This window comes from Trichoplusia ni, chromosome 5, assembly GCF_003590095.1.
Source record: "Trichoplusia ni isolate ovarian cell line Hi5 chromosome 5, tn1, whole genome shotgun sequence".
Taxonomy (NCBI): Eukaryota; Metazoa; Arthropoda; class Insecta; order Lepidoptera; family Noctuidae; genus Trichoplusia; species Trichoplusia ni.
The window spans coordinates 17592544-17609977 of NC_039482.1; the positions used below are offsets into that span (position 1 = coordinate 17592544).

The 17434-nt window shown below is 36.0% G+C and overlaps 1 protein-coding gene across 1 annotated transcript; it reads left to right on the forward strand.

Moving 5' to 3' along the window:
* The first annotated feature begins 225 nt into the window (after positions 1-225).
* On the forward strand, positions 226-16884 carry LOC113493791 (gonadotropin-releasing hormone II receptor-like). Its single transcript, XM_026871812.1, has 5 exons — positions 226-610; positions 4594-4750; positions 5461-5651; positions 11027-11097; positions 16235-16884. Exons 1-5 carry the CDS (start codon positions 496-498, stop codon positions 16337-16339), a joined length of 639 nt encoding a protein of 212 aa, XP_026727613.1. The 5' UTR covers positions 226-495; the 3' UTR covers positions 16340-16884.
* The last annotated feature ends 550 nt before the right edge of the window (positions 16885-17434 follow it).

Sequence of the window (17434 nt, forward strand, 5' to 3'; positions counted from 1 at the left end):
AAATAATGTTAAGCTTAAAACGACCACTTATTCTCGGAATGGGCAATTAATTTGTTGTAGAAAGTTAATAAGTTAAATACACCGAAGAATCTTTAAACATATGGCCAAGAATACGACCAAGCAAAAACTTTCTACAGTCGAGTATCAGAACATATCAAAAGTATCATTCATCATCATCGACATCGGCCATGGCGACCGCTTCAATTTCTATTCGGTACTTTGGTGTTCATGCTCCCGAAGATGGGTAATGCACCCTACTTTTGAAGAAATAATTAAGATCGCTCTAACAGCTTCAATAATCACCAAAAACAGCCAGATCGTCCAAAATCCCAATAAACTATCAAAACTCAATTTCTTTTTTCTAAGTTTTTATTCATCGACTAATTTAACATTCCTTGTCAACAGAGTATAGTGTTCCGCGTCAAGCGTCACCCTCAAGTGGCCGGCTTCGAACAGTGCGTGTCCTTCGGCGCCTTCAGCTCGGACCAGCAGGAGATGGTCTACAACATCTTCTGCCTCTGTGCTGTGTACTTCTTGCCGCTGATCGTCATCACCGTCTGCTACGTGTGCATCTTCTGCGAGATACATAGGAGCAGTAAGGAGTTGGATGGTGAGTTGGTCTTCTTCTTTATCATCACTATTATTAACATCATTATCTTTGTCACCATCAGTAGTTGTTGATGTTTTGGGTATTTTGTATTATTTTTGTAAGTTACGAAAACCTTTTGTTTGCATGAAGACTTTACTTCAGTGCTTGTTATACCCTATTTTGCTGCAAAGACGGTATAAGAATGGTTATATTATGCAATGGTTTTATCACGCGTATTTATCGGGATTGCCTTACTAGTTTTGGACCCAAGCGGAGTCCCAACCTAAATCATGAGCTGACGCGGCAGGGTAGCGAGCGGAACTAGTCAGGCAATCCCGATAAATGAAATGAAATGAAATAATACGCGGGTCAACCGTTGTATCATTGAATAATGAATCATTCTCACGATAGTTACTATGAAATTACAATAAATAATTATAATCATTACTTGTAAGTCGAGTGAATCTTCTCTCTCACATGTCACTATTGTCATTGTTAGCACTTGTTTATGTCCGAGAACAGTTGCGATATTTTCAATATAACCGGAGGCTGTTTCACATTGTACACAGTTAAACAGTTAATTCCATTGCTAACTTTATATATAAAACTTAAATATTTATTAACACAATTCTCATTAAATATTAATTTGACTCTCAATGAAATTAAAGTTTTCGAAGAATTGTGGTATTGCTCGTATATTAAATACAATAGACGTGTATGAACATAAACGCATTTTTTTTAGACATAATGCTGCAGTTATTGTAACGAGACAGCACTACACAATATAGAACGCCGTCTCTCTTCAACAACTGCTATAATATTAGGACATTACTACACGGATAGCCGAGTTGTGGAAGTCACCCACACGAAACCGACCGTGCGCGACGTGTTACGGGTTCGATCCCCACGTAGGATAAATATTTGTGTGATCGACGAATGGTTGTCCTGAGCCTGGGTGTCTTTGTGCATGTGACTTGTATGTTTGTGAAACCCCTCGCGACACAAGTATTAAATTCCTATGCGGGGGTCGTTTTTTCTTTTAATTAAAATGTTGACTTCTTACTCTCAGACAGTTTTCTAATCCTGGCGTAAGTACATCTTCTGATGTGGCTTGTTAGAGTGCTTTCCAATTAGACGAATATGCTAAATACTTGCTGCAGGATATCGTGCCGTTCACGCGTGGACCTACGTCTAGCATTTAAAGTAGGATTCTAATAGTTGTGGGAGCAAGACAGGGAATTACATAAGGGAAGTTTGCCACCATTACTGTAAAAGGCTTAGGTTAAGGGGTGGATAATGTACTGGACCAATCTTACGTACTCGTAGGTGGTTAAAATACAGATGACCTTTCATTGTAACAATATTCAAAACTTGATCCCGTACGACAGCAATCCGACACGACCAAACAGCATTGATTAACGGATGTTAATCTCCCAAACAAAAAGTGTCCCACGCTTCGATTAAACCTGGTTCAGGTAAAATCCGCTCAGATTTATAGCAACTATTTTTGATGGTATTCCGTTTCGCTGCTGAAATTTTGGTGTTTGCATAAGCCTTACCCGCGTACTCTGCCGAACAACGGAATGGAACGTGACGTCACAGTTTTAAACAAAAAGTAGAGAACGAAAACGTTGGCTCAACATTTCAAATCAATGTTGCGTCGATAGTTTTCATTCATTCAATATGTCGTGTTGGAACATGTTCCGACATGTTGGAAGACAAACTGTTACAAAAAAAACTGTTGAAAATAAAGAACAAGTTGATAATAAACCGTAATACTTAAAAGAATAATAAAAACGTTTAAGATATATTTTTTTTTTTAATTTTAAATTAAACTTAACATCCCTATATTTTTAGAGATATTTTTACCGTAGGAACATCACTATTGAAGAGTTTATAGACTCAACCTTATTCAACAAACAAGCAATTATTAATAACTAATTCTATGTTAGGCTTTATTTTAACCAATACTGGAAATACTATTGTTGATTTATTATTAAGTACATCGGATTTCTACCAAATCTTGTTACAGCTACCTACGTGATTTTAATAACAAGTAAGTCGTTCCTATTTTTAGATTTCGCAGAATTTAACATTATGTCAAAACCGAGGTCTTTAATGTTGGCACCTCCTTGTTTTTCACTAAAATTAACATCATGGTTTGATTACTTATCCTCATACTAGTGGTTGCCCGCGGCACCGCCTGCTGGATATCGCTGTAAATGCATAATTTTATTTTTCTAAAGTTGATTAACACAAACCCTAAATTCAAATTTAAATTCAAAATGTTTATTCGCATGTTAAGGTTGTACAGTTGTTAAATATAATATATAATTGAAGTTCAGCTTAACGGCCTTTTTCAGGCGTTACATAAATTCTACTTACTATAAAATTACTGTTTATTACTTAAATTCTAGACATAAACTTATAATCGAAGCAAGAATAAAATAAGTAACAGCAGATTTGTGTTGTTTAACATTATATTATATTATCACCCTATGACGTAAAATGTGTGCAAACTTTCATGACGATTGGTTCTGTATTTTTCGTGTGAAAGCCTAACAAACTTACATTCACATTTATAATATTTGTAGGATTTAAAAAAAAATAGACGGATGGTGGTCGTTGTGGTGAATACGCAACTTCGTTTAATAAAGCACTTGTCGCTTCTAACGCCCCAAGAATTAAAACTCTTTCTAATTTTCTCTTCTATATAATATAAAGTGCCTAAATTATAGGCGTAAATGTTCAAGGTTTTTGCTGAAAAAGGCAAGTTCAAACAGTTTAAGCAAATAGGCAATAATGTTAATATTTGTTGGAAAATTCGAATTCCTATGAGTTCACGAATCGTGAGTAATATTGAATTTTCATATTTCCATTTAATGAAAAAATTTGATTGAACACCTGACGTTGTATTCGCGGTATTTAGGTAGGTATGTAACCTAAAATATTTTTCAAATATATGTATATATTTTAAAATTTTATGTAATGCAAGTATAAAGTATGATACATTAGGCCGATAAAATCAAATCATCTAAAGATTTTAAATGTAATTTTCATTATCACACGGAAATCGATTTCATTAATCATATTAGTCTGCCCTGAAAAGAAACATCAAAACAAACTCAGGAGTCTAAGTATCTTTTTAAATCCAAAAAAAATATGAAATATGTCAATTTTAACACAAATTCAAGGTAATAACAATAGCACAGAAAATTAAAAAGAGGCAAGTTAGACTACTGCCCTTCATAACGGCACAAGCCTCGTATTAAGCCTGAAGGTTATACAAGAAACAAGGCATAGTGTTACTATAGGCAGTGAGGTATTAACAAGGGATAACGCTAAGTGCTATCGTACAATAGAAATATGGCGTCAACAGGCAATCTCACTTAACACAGCCTAATTCACGGTACCACAGCATATAGGATACTACGTAACGGTACTGTTGGAACAGACATTGATGACGTCAACTCAATTGAACTAGCTAAGCTTTAGTTATTAAATATTAGTGGCTTGGAGATTGGGGGTTTGGTGGTTAAGTATGATGATCTATTAAGAAATAACAGCGTTTGCGATCGGTGATTCATTTGTTGACTTTGTTGATTTTGGCAAAAGCTATAAACCTTAAAACTATTTTTATAGTAACTACATTTTATTGAACGTTAAGGTAAAAAACTTTCATTTGCAAATCAATCGGATAAAACGTGAGTCTTGCCCGCGACAGAGATGGTTCCGTAGGAATATCAACCTATCAAATTGCAGACAGTACCAGTCTAACCTTAACCTCGTATTTTTTTTAGGATTTGTTGTTATAGCGGAAACAGGTCGTCTATATTACTGTTACTGTTCTTTGATACAGCGTGCTGACAGACAGATGGACAACGGACTGAAAGCGGCACATAACTTTAAAGTTTTAAACAACAATAGACAAAGCAGAAATTCGACGAATCATTTTCAATCTGTATTAATAAACCCCTCATAATTCCCTTTTCCCTTACTCGTAGAGAAGTGCGTGCACCGCAGTAGTGTGGGTCACGTGCGCCTGCGCCGCTCGGACCGGCGCGTGCTGGAGCGCGCGCGCCGCCGCACGCTGCGTATGACCGTCACCATCGTCGCCGTGTTCGCGCTCTGCTGGCTGCCCTACGCGACCATCACTATGTGGTAAGTAAACTAATTTGCGGTAACGAATGTTGATGGTAGTCGCAATTATGAGAATACGGCAAAGAAGAGCTATATTATACTTATTGAAGTCTTGATTATTACAAATGACCGAAATGTATCATTTGCGACATGTGTGATAAAGGTTGGTTATGACGCAGGAACAACAGAAGTGGCAGGAGTGACAGAAGTATTAAAAGACAATCATTTGTATGATTTATGAATAATTAGTTTTGTTAAAGTACATACACATAATTCATGAAATAATTATTTACCTATATTATGTATATTTTTATTCATTTCAATGTCCAGGACCCTAATACCTAACGAGGTCCAAAGCCACAGCCTTGTCACACCTGACTGATGATTTTATAGGAAACCGCGAGGTATGTAGGTTAGGTATTTCCTTTAATTATTACTGGAAAGAGAAGAAGGAGGCATTGAAGTCCAGGCAACCTGGGATTGTAATAAATTCAATTGTATACACAGAGCATACAATATTTAAAATAAGGCTGTTTCATTGGTGGGAGGAAGAAGCCATTCTACACCTTCTACGGCTACAGTTTTACTTTAAGAGGCCCCAGGCGTCAAAATAATCTAATCTGCCACTTCATGGACATCGATATCTTTGCATAACATGTTCAACATCCTTAAGCTGTACAAGTCTAATATCTTCCCAGCATTTTAGACTAATTATGAACCTTTTTCATCAGGTATATGATAGACCGTCAATCAGCGTCCCGGGTGTCTCCCCGCGTGCAGGACTTGCTGTTCGTGATGGCGGTCTCCAACTCCTGCATGAACCCACTGGTCTACGGCTCCTACACGCTGGACCTCAAGGGTCTGCTCAGGCGGCTGCTGAAGAAGACTTGCTGTACTTCCTCAGCTGCTTCCGATATTATGGGTAACATTTTTGTACTTAAGTATATACATATGTATTTGTGATAAATGACATGTCTTTTAACAAAAACACATTTGCGAATATCCAAATTATATTTTTTTTGTGTAATAGTTGTAAGATTTCAGAAGATTTCTTATGTTTAGGCTGTTATTTTTCCAGTCAAATACTCAATACTCAATATTTATTGCTTCCTTAATGTACATTTTTTGTACATTTGACGACCTCCGTGGTCGAGTGGCGCACGCACCGGTTTCAAGGTGTCGCTAGCTCTGAGGTCCCGGGTTCGATCCCCGGTCGGGTCAATGTAAAAATTCACATTTCTACATTGTCTCGGGTCTGGGTGTTTGTGGTACCTTCATTGTATCTGAATTCCATAACACAAATGCTTCAGCAACTTACTTTGGGTTCAGAACAATGTATGTGATGTTGTCCGCATTTATTTATTTTATTTATTTAAAATTTTAGCAGCTGGTCGGTAATGATAAATTTTATTACAATTATGGTTCCTGTTGGGCGTAGCACGTTTATAGAAGATAGGTAGTAAGTGGCATAATATTAAGTATAGTTACAGTTTTTGACTGCAGTAGCAACAGGAATTAATAGTAACTTCTTTCCTCTCGTAACGATTCTTGTTTCACGATAAATTACCAAAGTGTTAGTGTACTGTCAAAAACACAAACAACTTTTGATCACGAGTTTACCCCTTTTTGTCGCGACCTTTTTGCGACGTGACGTCATAACTTTGAAATGCGTCGTTTGTGCCTAAAGGAATGTGAAATTATTGAACGCGATTTTGTAAAAATACTGAATTATTTTTAACTGACAAATAGATTTAAACAAACTACGTATATATAGAGAAGCAAAATGGTTGCTAGCCTAATAAAACTTGAAACTTAGTGAGAATGTAATGTTTGTTACTCTTAAACGCAAAAACCACCACTAAACGGATTTAGACGAAATTTATACAGTTTATAACATCGATTTACACAAAGGATAGTTTTTTTACGCGATCTTTTTATGCCTTCACGGGTACAAAAAACCCTCGTTCATCATTTTCGACCAGTGAGTAAAGCCGCTGGCACCAGCTTATCCACAATTTCAGACAGACAGAATATTTATTAACTAGTATAGTTTAGCAAGTAATAAAAGAGCACATTGAAAAAAAAAACTAGCTTGACCCTTGTCCGAAGATACAGTAAACTATCAACTATTAAAGAAGACCCAATTACAATGTTGCTAACAAATATCCTTAGACCAAGCCGTGGGAGTTCAAAGTATGACCAAATAGACAAGACACTTACATCAAACGATAGTTGATGTTTATTTAGTAGAATACAAAGTTCAAACGACTCACCTTTCTAATAATAAACGTTTGTATGTTCACACACTTTAACAAAATGTGTAACTTGCTAAATTAATTATGTCACTCTAAGGGCCAGTGTTAACGGTCAGAAGTGAAACAGTTATCATGACATTCAAAAATAAACTTTCAGTCTCTTGATATAAAGTTCAAAAATATTCGACTATTGCTTGAAATGTTTCTCGCGAGCATTTTTGTCTTATACTTAATTATAGCCGAGTGGTAGAGGGCGCCACGCCAAACCCAGTGGGCGTGACGTGTAGACGTGTAGTACCCACAGGGTTCGTACCCCGCGTAGTAAAAGCATTTGCGTGATTCAAAAATGTATGTTGGTAATACAGAAAAAAGACTATCGCACTAATTCTCTCTCTACTCCCCCCCCCCCCCATAAATTATTCAAGCATTATCTTTTCTAAACATACAAAAACTATACAAATTCAAGTAAGAAATAATCAGTTTTTTAAATAAAATAAAAAAAAAATGCGGACAACATCACATACATTGTTCTGAACCCAAAGTAAGTTGCTAAAGCACTTGTGTTATGGAATTCGGATACAACGAAGGTACCACAAACACCCAGACCCGAGACAATGTAGAAATGTGAATTTTTACATTGACCCGACCGGGGATCGAACCCGGGACCTCAGAGCTAGCGACACCTTGAAACCGGTGCGTACGCCACTCGACCTCGATTTATATTTCCTATAAACGTCCATCTTTTCCGAAGCATGAAGAATAAGTCAAGAGAACACAAAGTACTTTTGGAAGAAGAGAAAACATCAGTACGTGTCTGTAATATTTCACAGAAAACCAAATTCGATTCTGAAGCTTGTTTTACGGCCGTGATAAAACCGAAACGATGGGCTTTTGTTTATTGCATATAAATACTTTAATATTGAAGTATGGCGCCGTTTTCAATGTGATTAATGCTTTTTACTGCTCCATTGAAACATTTTATCGAGAAATTGTACGGTTTGGTGACAAGACTGGTTCCGCGTATGTCTCTTTGTTGGAAAAATGAAAAACTCTTTGTTTCGAAACGTGGTACATACCACGAAGTGTGAAACAAGAATCTGTGTCTGATGTCATGTCATGTGGGTTTTTTATGGCAATTTGCTGATAGTTTTGGGTAATTTGTGTCGAGGATATCCTCAAGGGTTGGGTGGTGATTTCGATTTTTTATATTCCCAGTTCAACTATGATTTAAACTATAGTGCAATGCCAATGTAATGGCACTTCATCACGTCCTGACACTTAATTTGGACGTAATTATGTCAAAGAATTTCTGTGACATTTTTGCTACATATTTTTGTTACATATTTAAAAACAGTTGTGATGTGCTTGTGATGCCACAAGTCATTATAATAATAGTTACGCATTTTTTTTTCCAGTTATTGTCTTATAAAACACAGACTGACTTACATGCATATAGTTTTAAAACATGAATTTTCGTATTTTTTAAGAGTTTCATTTTCTTATTTTTCAATTATTTTCTTATTTTTTTTTTCATCTGGCCACTTCCGAACTCAAGAAGTTCGAAAGTGGCCAGATGAAAAATATTTTCTTCTCTGTTATTTCATATCTTAAATTTTCGTAGTCGAGCAAAAGTACTTTGTTTCTATTGTTTCACAATTTGAATTATACCAATACGAATCTATTTACAGATTCGTCGAAATTGTTATTTAAATTATATTTTAGTAGAGTTGTTTTATCGCCCACATCTGTTTTATAAACCTATAGAATAACGGTTTAAGAACAAAACGTTACCTATTCTCGCTTGAATAAAATATTTTACTAAACATTGTAAAAAAAATAAAGAGACCTGTTATTTTTACACTCTACATTTATGTACATATTTCTAAATATATTTATTTAATGTTCAATTATCTATCTTTTGATAGTAACTGTCGTGAGAATGATTCATTATTAAATGATGTAACGGTTTACTCACACGGCGGGATCGCGAGTCGAACAGTTCGACTCGCGATCCCGCCGCGTCTGCTCATGATTAAGGACTCCGGTTGGGTCCGAAACTAGTCGGGCTACCCCGATAAATACGCGTGAGTAAACGTTACATTATTTAATCATTATCTATCTTATGAATTGAGCAAAAAATAAGTGTTAAAGGTTCGACTCAACTTTTTATGACGTTAAAAGTAATTTTAACTCGGACACACGTCTCTCAAATATGTACGTCCACGTATTGCTAAACTTTTTAGTTTTCAAGGTTTTTTTTGGACAAACGCCTTACTCCAATCCTTTTAGAATTTTCGGCTCAAACTAAATGAACTTGACCTCATCCCAAAGAGTTTCTAAGTCACTAAATAATCTAAATTGGATTAATACTAGGTCCCAGTTGTCTCAAGTTGCGGTGAGGCCGACATGACACCTGCGACGTCCCAAAGCTGCTATTATTTAGTAACTGTTTGAGTTTAAACTAAATTGTGTTGTAAGTTTAAAGTTGAGTGTATATTAAAACAATTGTCGTGCGTTATTAGATGATTCAACGGTTTAGTTACGCGTATTTATCGGGATCTACCGACCCGAGTTTTGGACCCAACCGGAGTTCTTAATCATGAGTTGACTCGGCGCCGCCGTTAAAATCAGTCGTGAATTCCTTACGCTTAATATTAAAATAGGCAAACATTAATGGCAACGAAAAAAAATATCTATTCATTCATGCAGCCATCTTACAAGACCACAATTTTATTTATAGCTTGCTTTATAAGTATTTACAATTATTCAGAGAACATTGAATCAATTTTAATTAGGCCTAACCTAAACGTCTGCAAGTATAAACAAAACAGCATCAATTCATCTCCGATCTCGTAATTACTTAAAAGAACGAAAGGCCCGTGGACCCTTTATACCTATACAAAGGCTCCTTAAATAGCTATATGATGACATTGCTTATTAGACGCAGGTTCAGATTTTCATCTCATTGTGTTCCCATTTATCTGAAGTTAAGTGATTAAGCGGTAAAGGCCCAGACAGTCATCGCTGTGCCACTTACGTAATAACGTGTTTTTATTTATTCGTTTTTGGAAGAAGAGCTAAAGAATTGAGGAACATGTTATTCTTTTTATTTCATCTAATAGTAATTTTATTATGGGTGTGGAATTTCGATGGAGCGGTGCATGTCTTAGACCGGAATCTCTATTGCTCCTTAAAACGCTCTCCCGTTTTAAAGAATTTAATCCTTGTATCGCGGGGTGCTTTACAAACATACCAATCACGTGCACAACAACACCCAGACGCAGAACAAACATTCATGTATCACACAAATGCTTCTCCTACGCGGGGATCGAAACGGTGGGTTTGGCGTGGGGACCTCAACCACTCGGCTAAGTCTTAAGGATAAGAATGAAAAGAACACCTTGGTGTCAAAACATAACTTGCCAACGGAAAACTTATTTGGTACACAAGAGTCACATGTTCTCTAATAAGAAGCTTTATCTTCACAGTGGGACGTTTGCTCGTTTACTATTTTAGTTCTGTTCCTAATTTAATATTAAAAAATTTTTAACGAGGAGCTCGTGGCTGTGCTATAACCGCATAAGTGATTCGATCACAGGTTAAGCTATGCTTGACGCGGTTGGTCCGTAGATGGGTTACTATCTTTGTCATAGCGAGTTCCTCCGTGTTTCGGAAGGCACGTTAACTTGTGGGTCCCGGCTGTTATTCCTACATCTTTGACAGTCGTTACAGTTAGTCAGAAGCTTGAAAAGTCTGACAGCCAGTCTAACCAAGGAGTGTCGTGTTGCCCAGGTAACTGGGTTGAGGAGGTCAGATAGGCAGTCGTTCCTTGTAAAATACAGGTACTCAGCTGAAACAGGTTGGACTGGTAGCCGACCCCAACATAGTTGGGAAAAGGCTAGGCCGATTTATTTTTTTAACGAATGACAAATTGTATTTCTTCAGCTAGCTTCACAGCACAGCCATAGGCTGTTGACATCAAAAGTCATTGTATTATGAAGACGATGTGGGAAGCCTAAGGAATGATTCTTTTTGTTCTCAGGTAATTCCGGATCCAGTTCAATAAAGAATAGGAATATGAACCTCGAAACACCTTTGATGAAATCTAATAAGGTGAGTATTTTTTTCTAAATATTTTTTTATATTGTATATTACTATATAACAGGACCGTAGAAACTGGCTAGAGAAAGAGCAGGCGTATGCCCAGCAGCGGGAGGATAAAGGCTGTGGATGAAGATGATGATGGTGATGTAACGACGGAAGTTGCATAATACTTTATGTAACACCCGTAGTTTAAAAATCGTTTAGTATAAAGAACATGTATTATTTTTAATCGAAAAAAGAAGTACCTACATAGTTACGCGCTAAGATTTCGCAGTAATATTATTTCCAAAATTCTCCTCCTTTTTAATATAAATACCGCCAAGATAAGTCGTAAGAACAATCCATTCGAAGGTAATTAAATGAATATTTATGTATCATATTGGTGACCTTTTTCCGTATCAAGTTTCATCAAAATGGGAAAATAAACTCCAAGACCCAGAAATAGACGGACGGACTTTTAATAACCTTCATACTAAATAAGTTTATGATGGAAAAGGAGTTCGGTAAAACATCCGATTTCCTCATTAATTTGAGGTCCCAAATAAGTTCGTATCTATTAACTAGAATTTTTTCGTCAAAGCAGTCACTAGGTGATGTATTGGTATTGAAGTAGATGATAACATATAATAAGCCGCATACTACAGATTACTTATAGACCAACTAGTTCGATCAAATTCCCTTTATTTTGATAATTTGAAAAAAGGGACTTCTTAACTGAGGAATTTAATTCTTGAAAGTGTCGCAGTGGATTTCACAGGTCATTATGTACAAAGATTTACCCAGATTCAAAACAAGCATTTGCGGATCATACAAATGTCCGGGGATGGACCCGCGTCATGCCTCACACAGTGGATTTGGTGTGTTGACCTTTACTTTTCCATTTCACAAGCTAAATGCACGAAAATAAATGACACGTTAAATGCTATGTCTGAATTTGTAGAAAAATAAGTAAATAACCCTTAAAATAACTGGAAAATTGGGCGGTTCGTTTACCGCTCTACAATGATGTAGGCAGTTTCATACAAACATTCTGACGTACCATATTTTTTTCAAAATAATATTAATGTAACTTCGTTATATTTCTTTAATCCGCTCAAGTTACCACAAACGAAAATAAATTACGACTCGGCGAAACATTCCCTAATATCCTGACCAGTATTTTTCATTTCGCTGGTATTTCAGTCAGAACGAAAAATAAGCCAAGAATTTTTGTAAATATTGGAGGTCGTTCCTTTATAAATACAATTCGCTAAATGTAACTACTTAGACTGATGGTAGAAATGGCTTTTCTACAGTACTTTAAAAAACAATAACGGTATCATTACAATAATGGATAAATTATATATCTGCAAACAAGAGTCCGAGTAAACTGAATATTTAGTTTTTTTTTTATAATAACTATCATGAGACTGATTCATTATTAAATGATTTAACGGTTCACGCCGCGTCTGCTCAAGATTAAGGACTCCGGTTGGGTCCGAAACTAGTCGGGCTGCCCCGATAAATACGCGTGAGTAAACCGTTAAATCATTTAATAATAAATATTTAGTTCTTTAAAAGACTGATAGTTAGTGGCGGGTTAAGGAACACGGATACACAAGTCTTGACATTCGTAGCACAATAGACTTGTTGTACAAAACACACAAGACGTAACGATCTTAGCAGTTGGAACTTAATGTTCGTAGACCACGGATTGGGATTTAACTTCCGTAGCAAATAGACTCGACTTGTAGCAAATGGAATGGTCGTAGTACATTAATTTGACATTCGTAGCACAAGGGATTAAATTCGGAACTATCTCGCTTTCAAAATGCAAAAAGATTTACCTAACACACTTACACGAAGAATTCCATATTTTTTTGTGGAGGACATACCTATAGTAGTATCTAAACATAACGCAAATATGGTCCGGCTATATTAAAACAGGTTTGACCGTATTAATTAACATTTTTTTTATAACCTGCAACAAGATTCCACTTGACCGACAACGAATGTAATAAAACGTGCCCCTTGGCGTTGAAGCTCTCAAAGGAGCATGCATTTAATTGAAAAGAGTGCATATGAAACTTTTTTTCTTGTCCTTAATACGTTAAAAGTATTTAAAGCGATGAGGTAAACTTATTCAGACATGATTTCGTGGTTATATTTCAATCATTGTTTCAAAATTTTGGTAACCAAAAACGCTTTATAGGTTTTGTATATTTTTCATATTGTATTGATATAGTTTTAAAAATGTAAATAATAGTTTAGTTTAGTTTATTGTATAAATATTTTTAAGATCAATTAATAAACGTAATAATAATCTAATATAATTAACCAAAAAAACATATCCAAGTATATATTTATTAAAATAAAATAAACATGAAATATACTTTAACTTGGCTAGAAAACCGTGGTTGCAAGCAAACATAACATTAAAAAAAATATACATCACAAAAGTGTCTAATTTGGAGTGACATTGTTTTTTTTGCCTCAGTAAAGTAAATTTGATATCTTTGAAACGCGAGCTTCTAAGAGCTTTATAGACAAGCGTGTCATCATTCATTTTCATAAACAATAACCCCATACGTGTAATGACGTGACACATTTGCGTGTCACGTTAACATCTCTCATACATCCATTACCCATTAACAATATCGGGAGTCAAATTACGCGTTCTTTTGTTTTGTATGACAATGCCATTAGTCGAATCTCAAGTGATTTGCCTAGTATTTTGCGAAATGCATGGAAACTTTATTTAGTAATTAACGCCTGCGATATATATGCGTGAATTAACTATTATTAAAAAAATAATAAAGAATCTGCCTCACGATAAAAATAGTAATAAACTGACTCTTTAAAATATCAAGGAAAGACGACATCTACTAAGCAAGGTGTGTTCCAGTGACTCTAGCTTAAGCAGTGGAAGTGGCCTGGGGTGTTTTTAGTCGGGGAAAGTCATTAGCAATTCATCCCGAAAAAAGTGCCTTAAGTGTCCCTAACACATAATTATGCTCTTCTTAAAAGAACATTCAAAATCAAAATCAAAAAGTTTTTATTTCAAATAGGCCGTATCTCAGGCACTTTTAAAACGTTATATTACTGACTCTAGTTGCACGGTTCCAAAGTGTCATTCTTATGGAGAAGAATATCGGGAAAAAAAAACCAGAAACCAGGCTTCATCAAAACCACATTCCCATACCAAATGTGAAGGTTCAAGACTAAATGAGTTAAGACACAATGATCTTGACAACAGACTAAACATAACGAGCTAGCTCTAATGAGGCAGGGCTGTTGCTTCGGAAGCTATAGAGTATATAATATATGTGTACGTGATGACGTTATATAGTGTATATTATGCTATATAGAGTATATGTATAACGTCACTAAGGACTACTGAAACGGTTCAGATGGAACTCACTTGGGTTTATTACGTGTTTCAATAGATCCTGGTCGTGTTTTTGTACTTAAAAAAATAAATAGATTAAAAAAATCTCAAAACCCACGATTATAAATGTCGCTCCATTAAATTGTTATGAAAATCGGTCCATCCGATTTTATAGTTGTAAATTGCATTGTCATCAAGTTTGAAGCTACCCTGGAAATTTTAGCCAAGTTGGTTATCGGGCAGTGCCTGAAAATTATTTTAATGATTGTTTTTGTGTTTATATGTAGATTGTAAATATTTTAGTAATAGTTATAAAGAAATTAATAATTGCGTTTTATACATACATGCGTATACATACATACACTCAACATTTTCTCCAAATGATCATGATTTCCTTCCTCACATGACGGTTTCCCCGGTTTTCCGTAATTGTTATTGCTCAACACCTGTTCCATATTACACGCAATTAACGTAAGCTCACGTTTCTTCGCGGCACGAATAATTACGAAAGGTAAATATCTTCGTAATTGTTATAAAATTAAACGAGATTTACCTTTTGTGATTAATGTATTGTTATGTTCTAAGAAAAAATTACGATCGCAGCTATTTGAAGTCTTTTGACCATTTTAGGGTTACTGATGAACCTGTATTTGAGTTTAACATCTCCGTCTAACTTTAAGCAAGTTTTTTGGACCCCGAGACAGTTGGGTTTTTTTCTTAGACTTTATCGTCTTTGATTTTCAATACACAGAGTAATTTTTAATCCTAAATCAGTGCAACTTAAATCATAATATCCATTAATTATACGTATCTCTTACGTGTATTGTCCGACTTGTTTTACTATGAGTAGATTTAGCTTTCAGTATCTACATACATCGCAAGACAATACCTATACATTTTGGAAGGTATTCACAATTTATGGAAAAGTATGATTAACTATTAGAGCCGTCTTTGCAGACATCTCAAAGCAAAGACCATTGTTCTGGCAAAGAAAGAGATTTTCATCGTTTGTTAACTCGATGCAAAAAATTATATCTTTTACGATTGTGTAATTTTCATTGTGTACGATTAATGAGGGTGACCGATGTTCATTGGGCGTGATCATTAGAATACAATGTACTGTCAAAATAATGAGATAATTTATTCCTTTCGCCTTAGTCATTTTATTTTTTTACTATTCAGAAATCAAAGCCAAATAAGCCAAATATTATGTTATTATTACTTCGAAGTATGACATCGCTTTTTGAAACTACGCAACAAACACTTTGACAGAGCTTTGCGTGACTTAAACAAAATAGTTTTAATTAAGGAATAAGTTATGTGTGTCATTAGTATTGCTATATTTTTCTTCCTATATAGAATATATGTGACTTAATTTCCGTTCCTAAATTCTTTCGCCTTTGAATAGACTCAAAAGACGGTTCTGAATACCCCACCGCTGGGAGTCTTCTCCAAAATCCTTCCACAGCAGTCTATCCTAAAATAATCCCGCCACCGCTTGCTACGCCGACGATGGAGGCGTCGTCATTTCGCCGGCCATTGATTTTTCAAGCCAAAAATATAATCAACAACCTTTGAAGTCCCACTGCAGGATTGACTGAATAGGTCATGGGTGGGACCTAGCTTCTTTCTATCTATTTCTCTTAGCATAGTCGATCGGTTTTTCCCTTCAGCTATTGCGTCAACTTCACCTCCCCATTATATTCGAAGCCTTTTACCCTCGCTAGAGGTAGATGCAATCCTCTGGAAACCTTATTTAACTGTACTTTTTGTCACCAGAGCAACAAAGTCCGCACTCGCCTAGGAGTACGTTTCGCGGAGACCTCGTTGACGGCCGTCCCCGACCGGCTGGAGGTGCCCCGAGCGCCGCGCGGCCCCGCCTGACACCCGCCACCGCGCCTGCGCTGCGCACAGCACGAGCGCTGCCGGGTGCTCAACCAGTACTACAGCGAGAGAATCGCGACCGTGTAAGACTTGAACTCATACAGGGATGGATTATAGTCAAAGTGATGTTATTGGCTGCGGTTTTGGTTTTATTGGTTTCTGGCTATGATATGATAATAATAAAATAGTGTCGTCATGGTTGAAGCTTCCGGATTTTTGTATGCACGAGGTGTAGGTTTGATCCCGATGTACTATCTTAATTTTTTCAAGACACCAAAAACAGTGAAGGGAAACATCGTGAGAAACCAAAAAATCAGTAATCATATAGGTATTTGAGACCTGTCCAGCCGTAGGACTTGCGAACGGTCATGATTATCACATTGTAAAGAATTATTTTTTCAGACCAAAAGTTTGATTTCGATATTTTTTGTCGGAAAAGTAGTTTGGTGGTATATTAAATATTTAGTTCCTTAACTCATCCGTGAATTGTAACTTTGGTTCGACGAATAAAAAAATAAATAACTCACAAAATACTTTTATTTAAACTCTGTATCGCTGCACCATCATAACTTTGTTTGCATTAAACGCTGTTACCATAACGCGATAATCTGTTTTTTCAAAGCTTTCTTGCCTCTACACTTCATATTCAAAATCCCTATTTGTTATCTAGTCTTGTCACTCCAGATATTTACAAAAGCATCCTCGTTCAGTTTCTGAAACTACGCCGTATCTAAACTAAATTAGTTCAGTGCTCATACACCGAGATGTTACTTCGTTAGCTAAATTTGATGTTTGTAATTTAGGATCAAAATAGTTTATATCTTCGTAGCTTGTACGTCTTCCATACAATAGTTCACTTCCGTTTAAGAACCTGTCCGTAGCAGACAAACTAAGGGCTCTCACTAGTTCTGCGGAGTGAAATACAATCTTATCGAAAATCTCGTAGCAACTCGTAGCACTTCTGTTACATTCGTAGTACTTCGTAGCGCTTCCGATAAATTCCTTGTGCTTCCTAGTTATAAGTTATCATATTATTTCAGCCGTAGCATGAGCATAAACAAACCGCTATTTTAAGGTTACAAGGCGTATCAACCA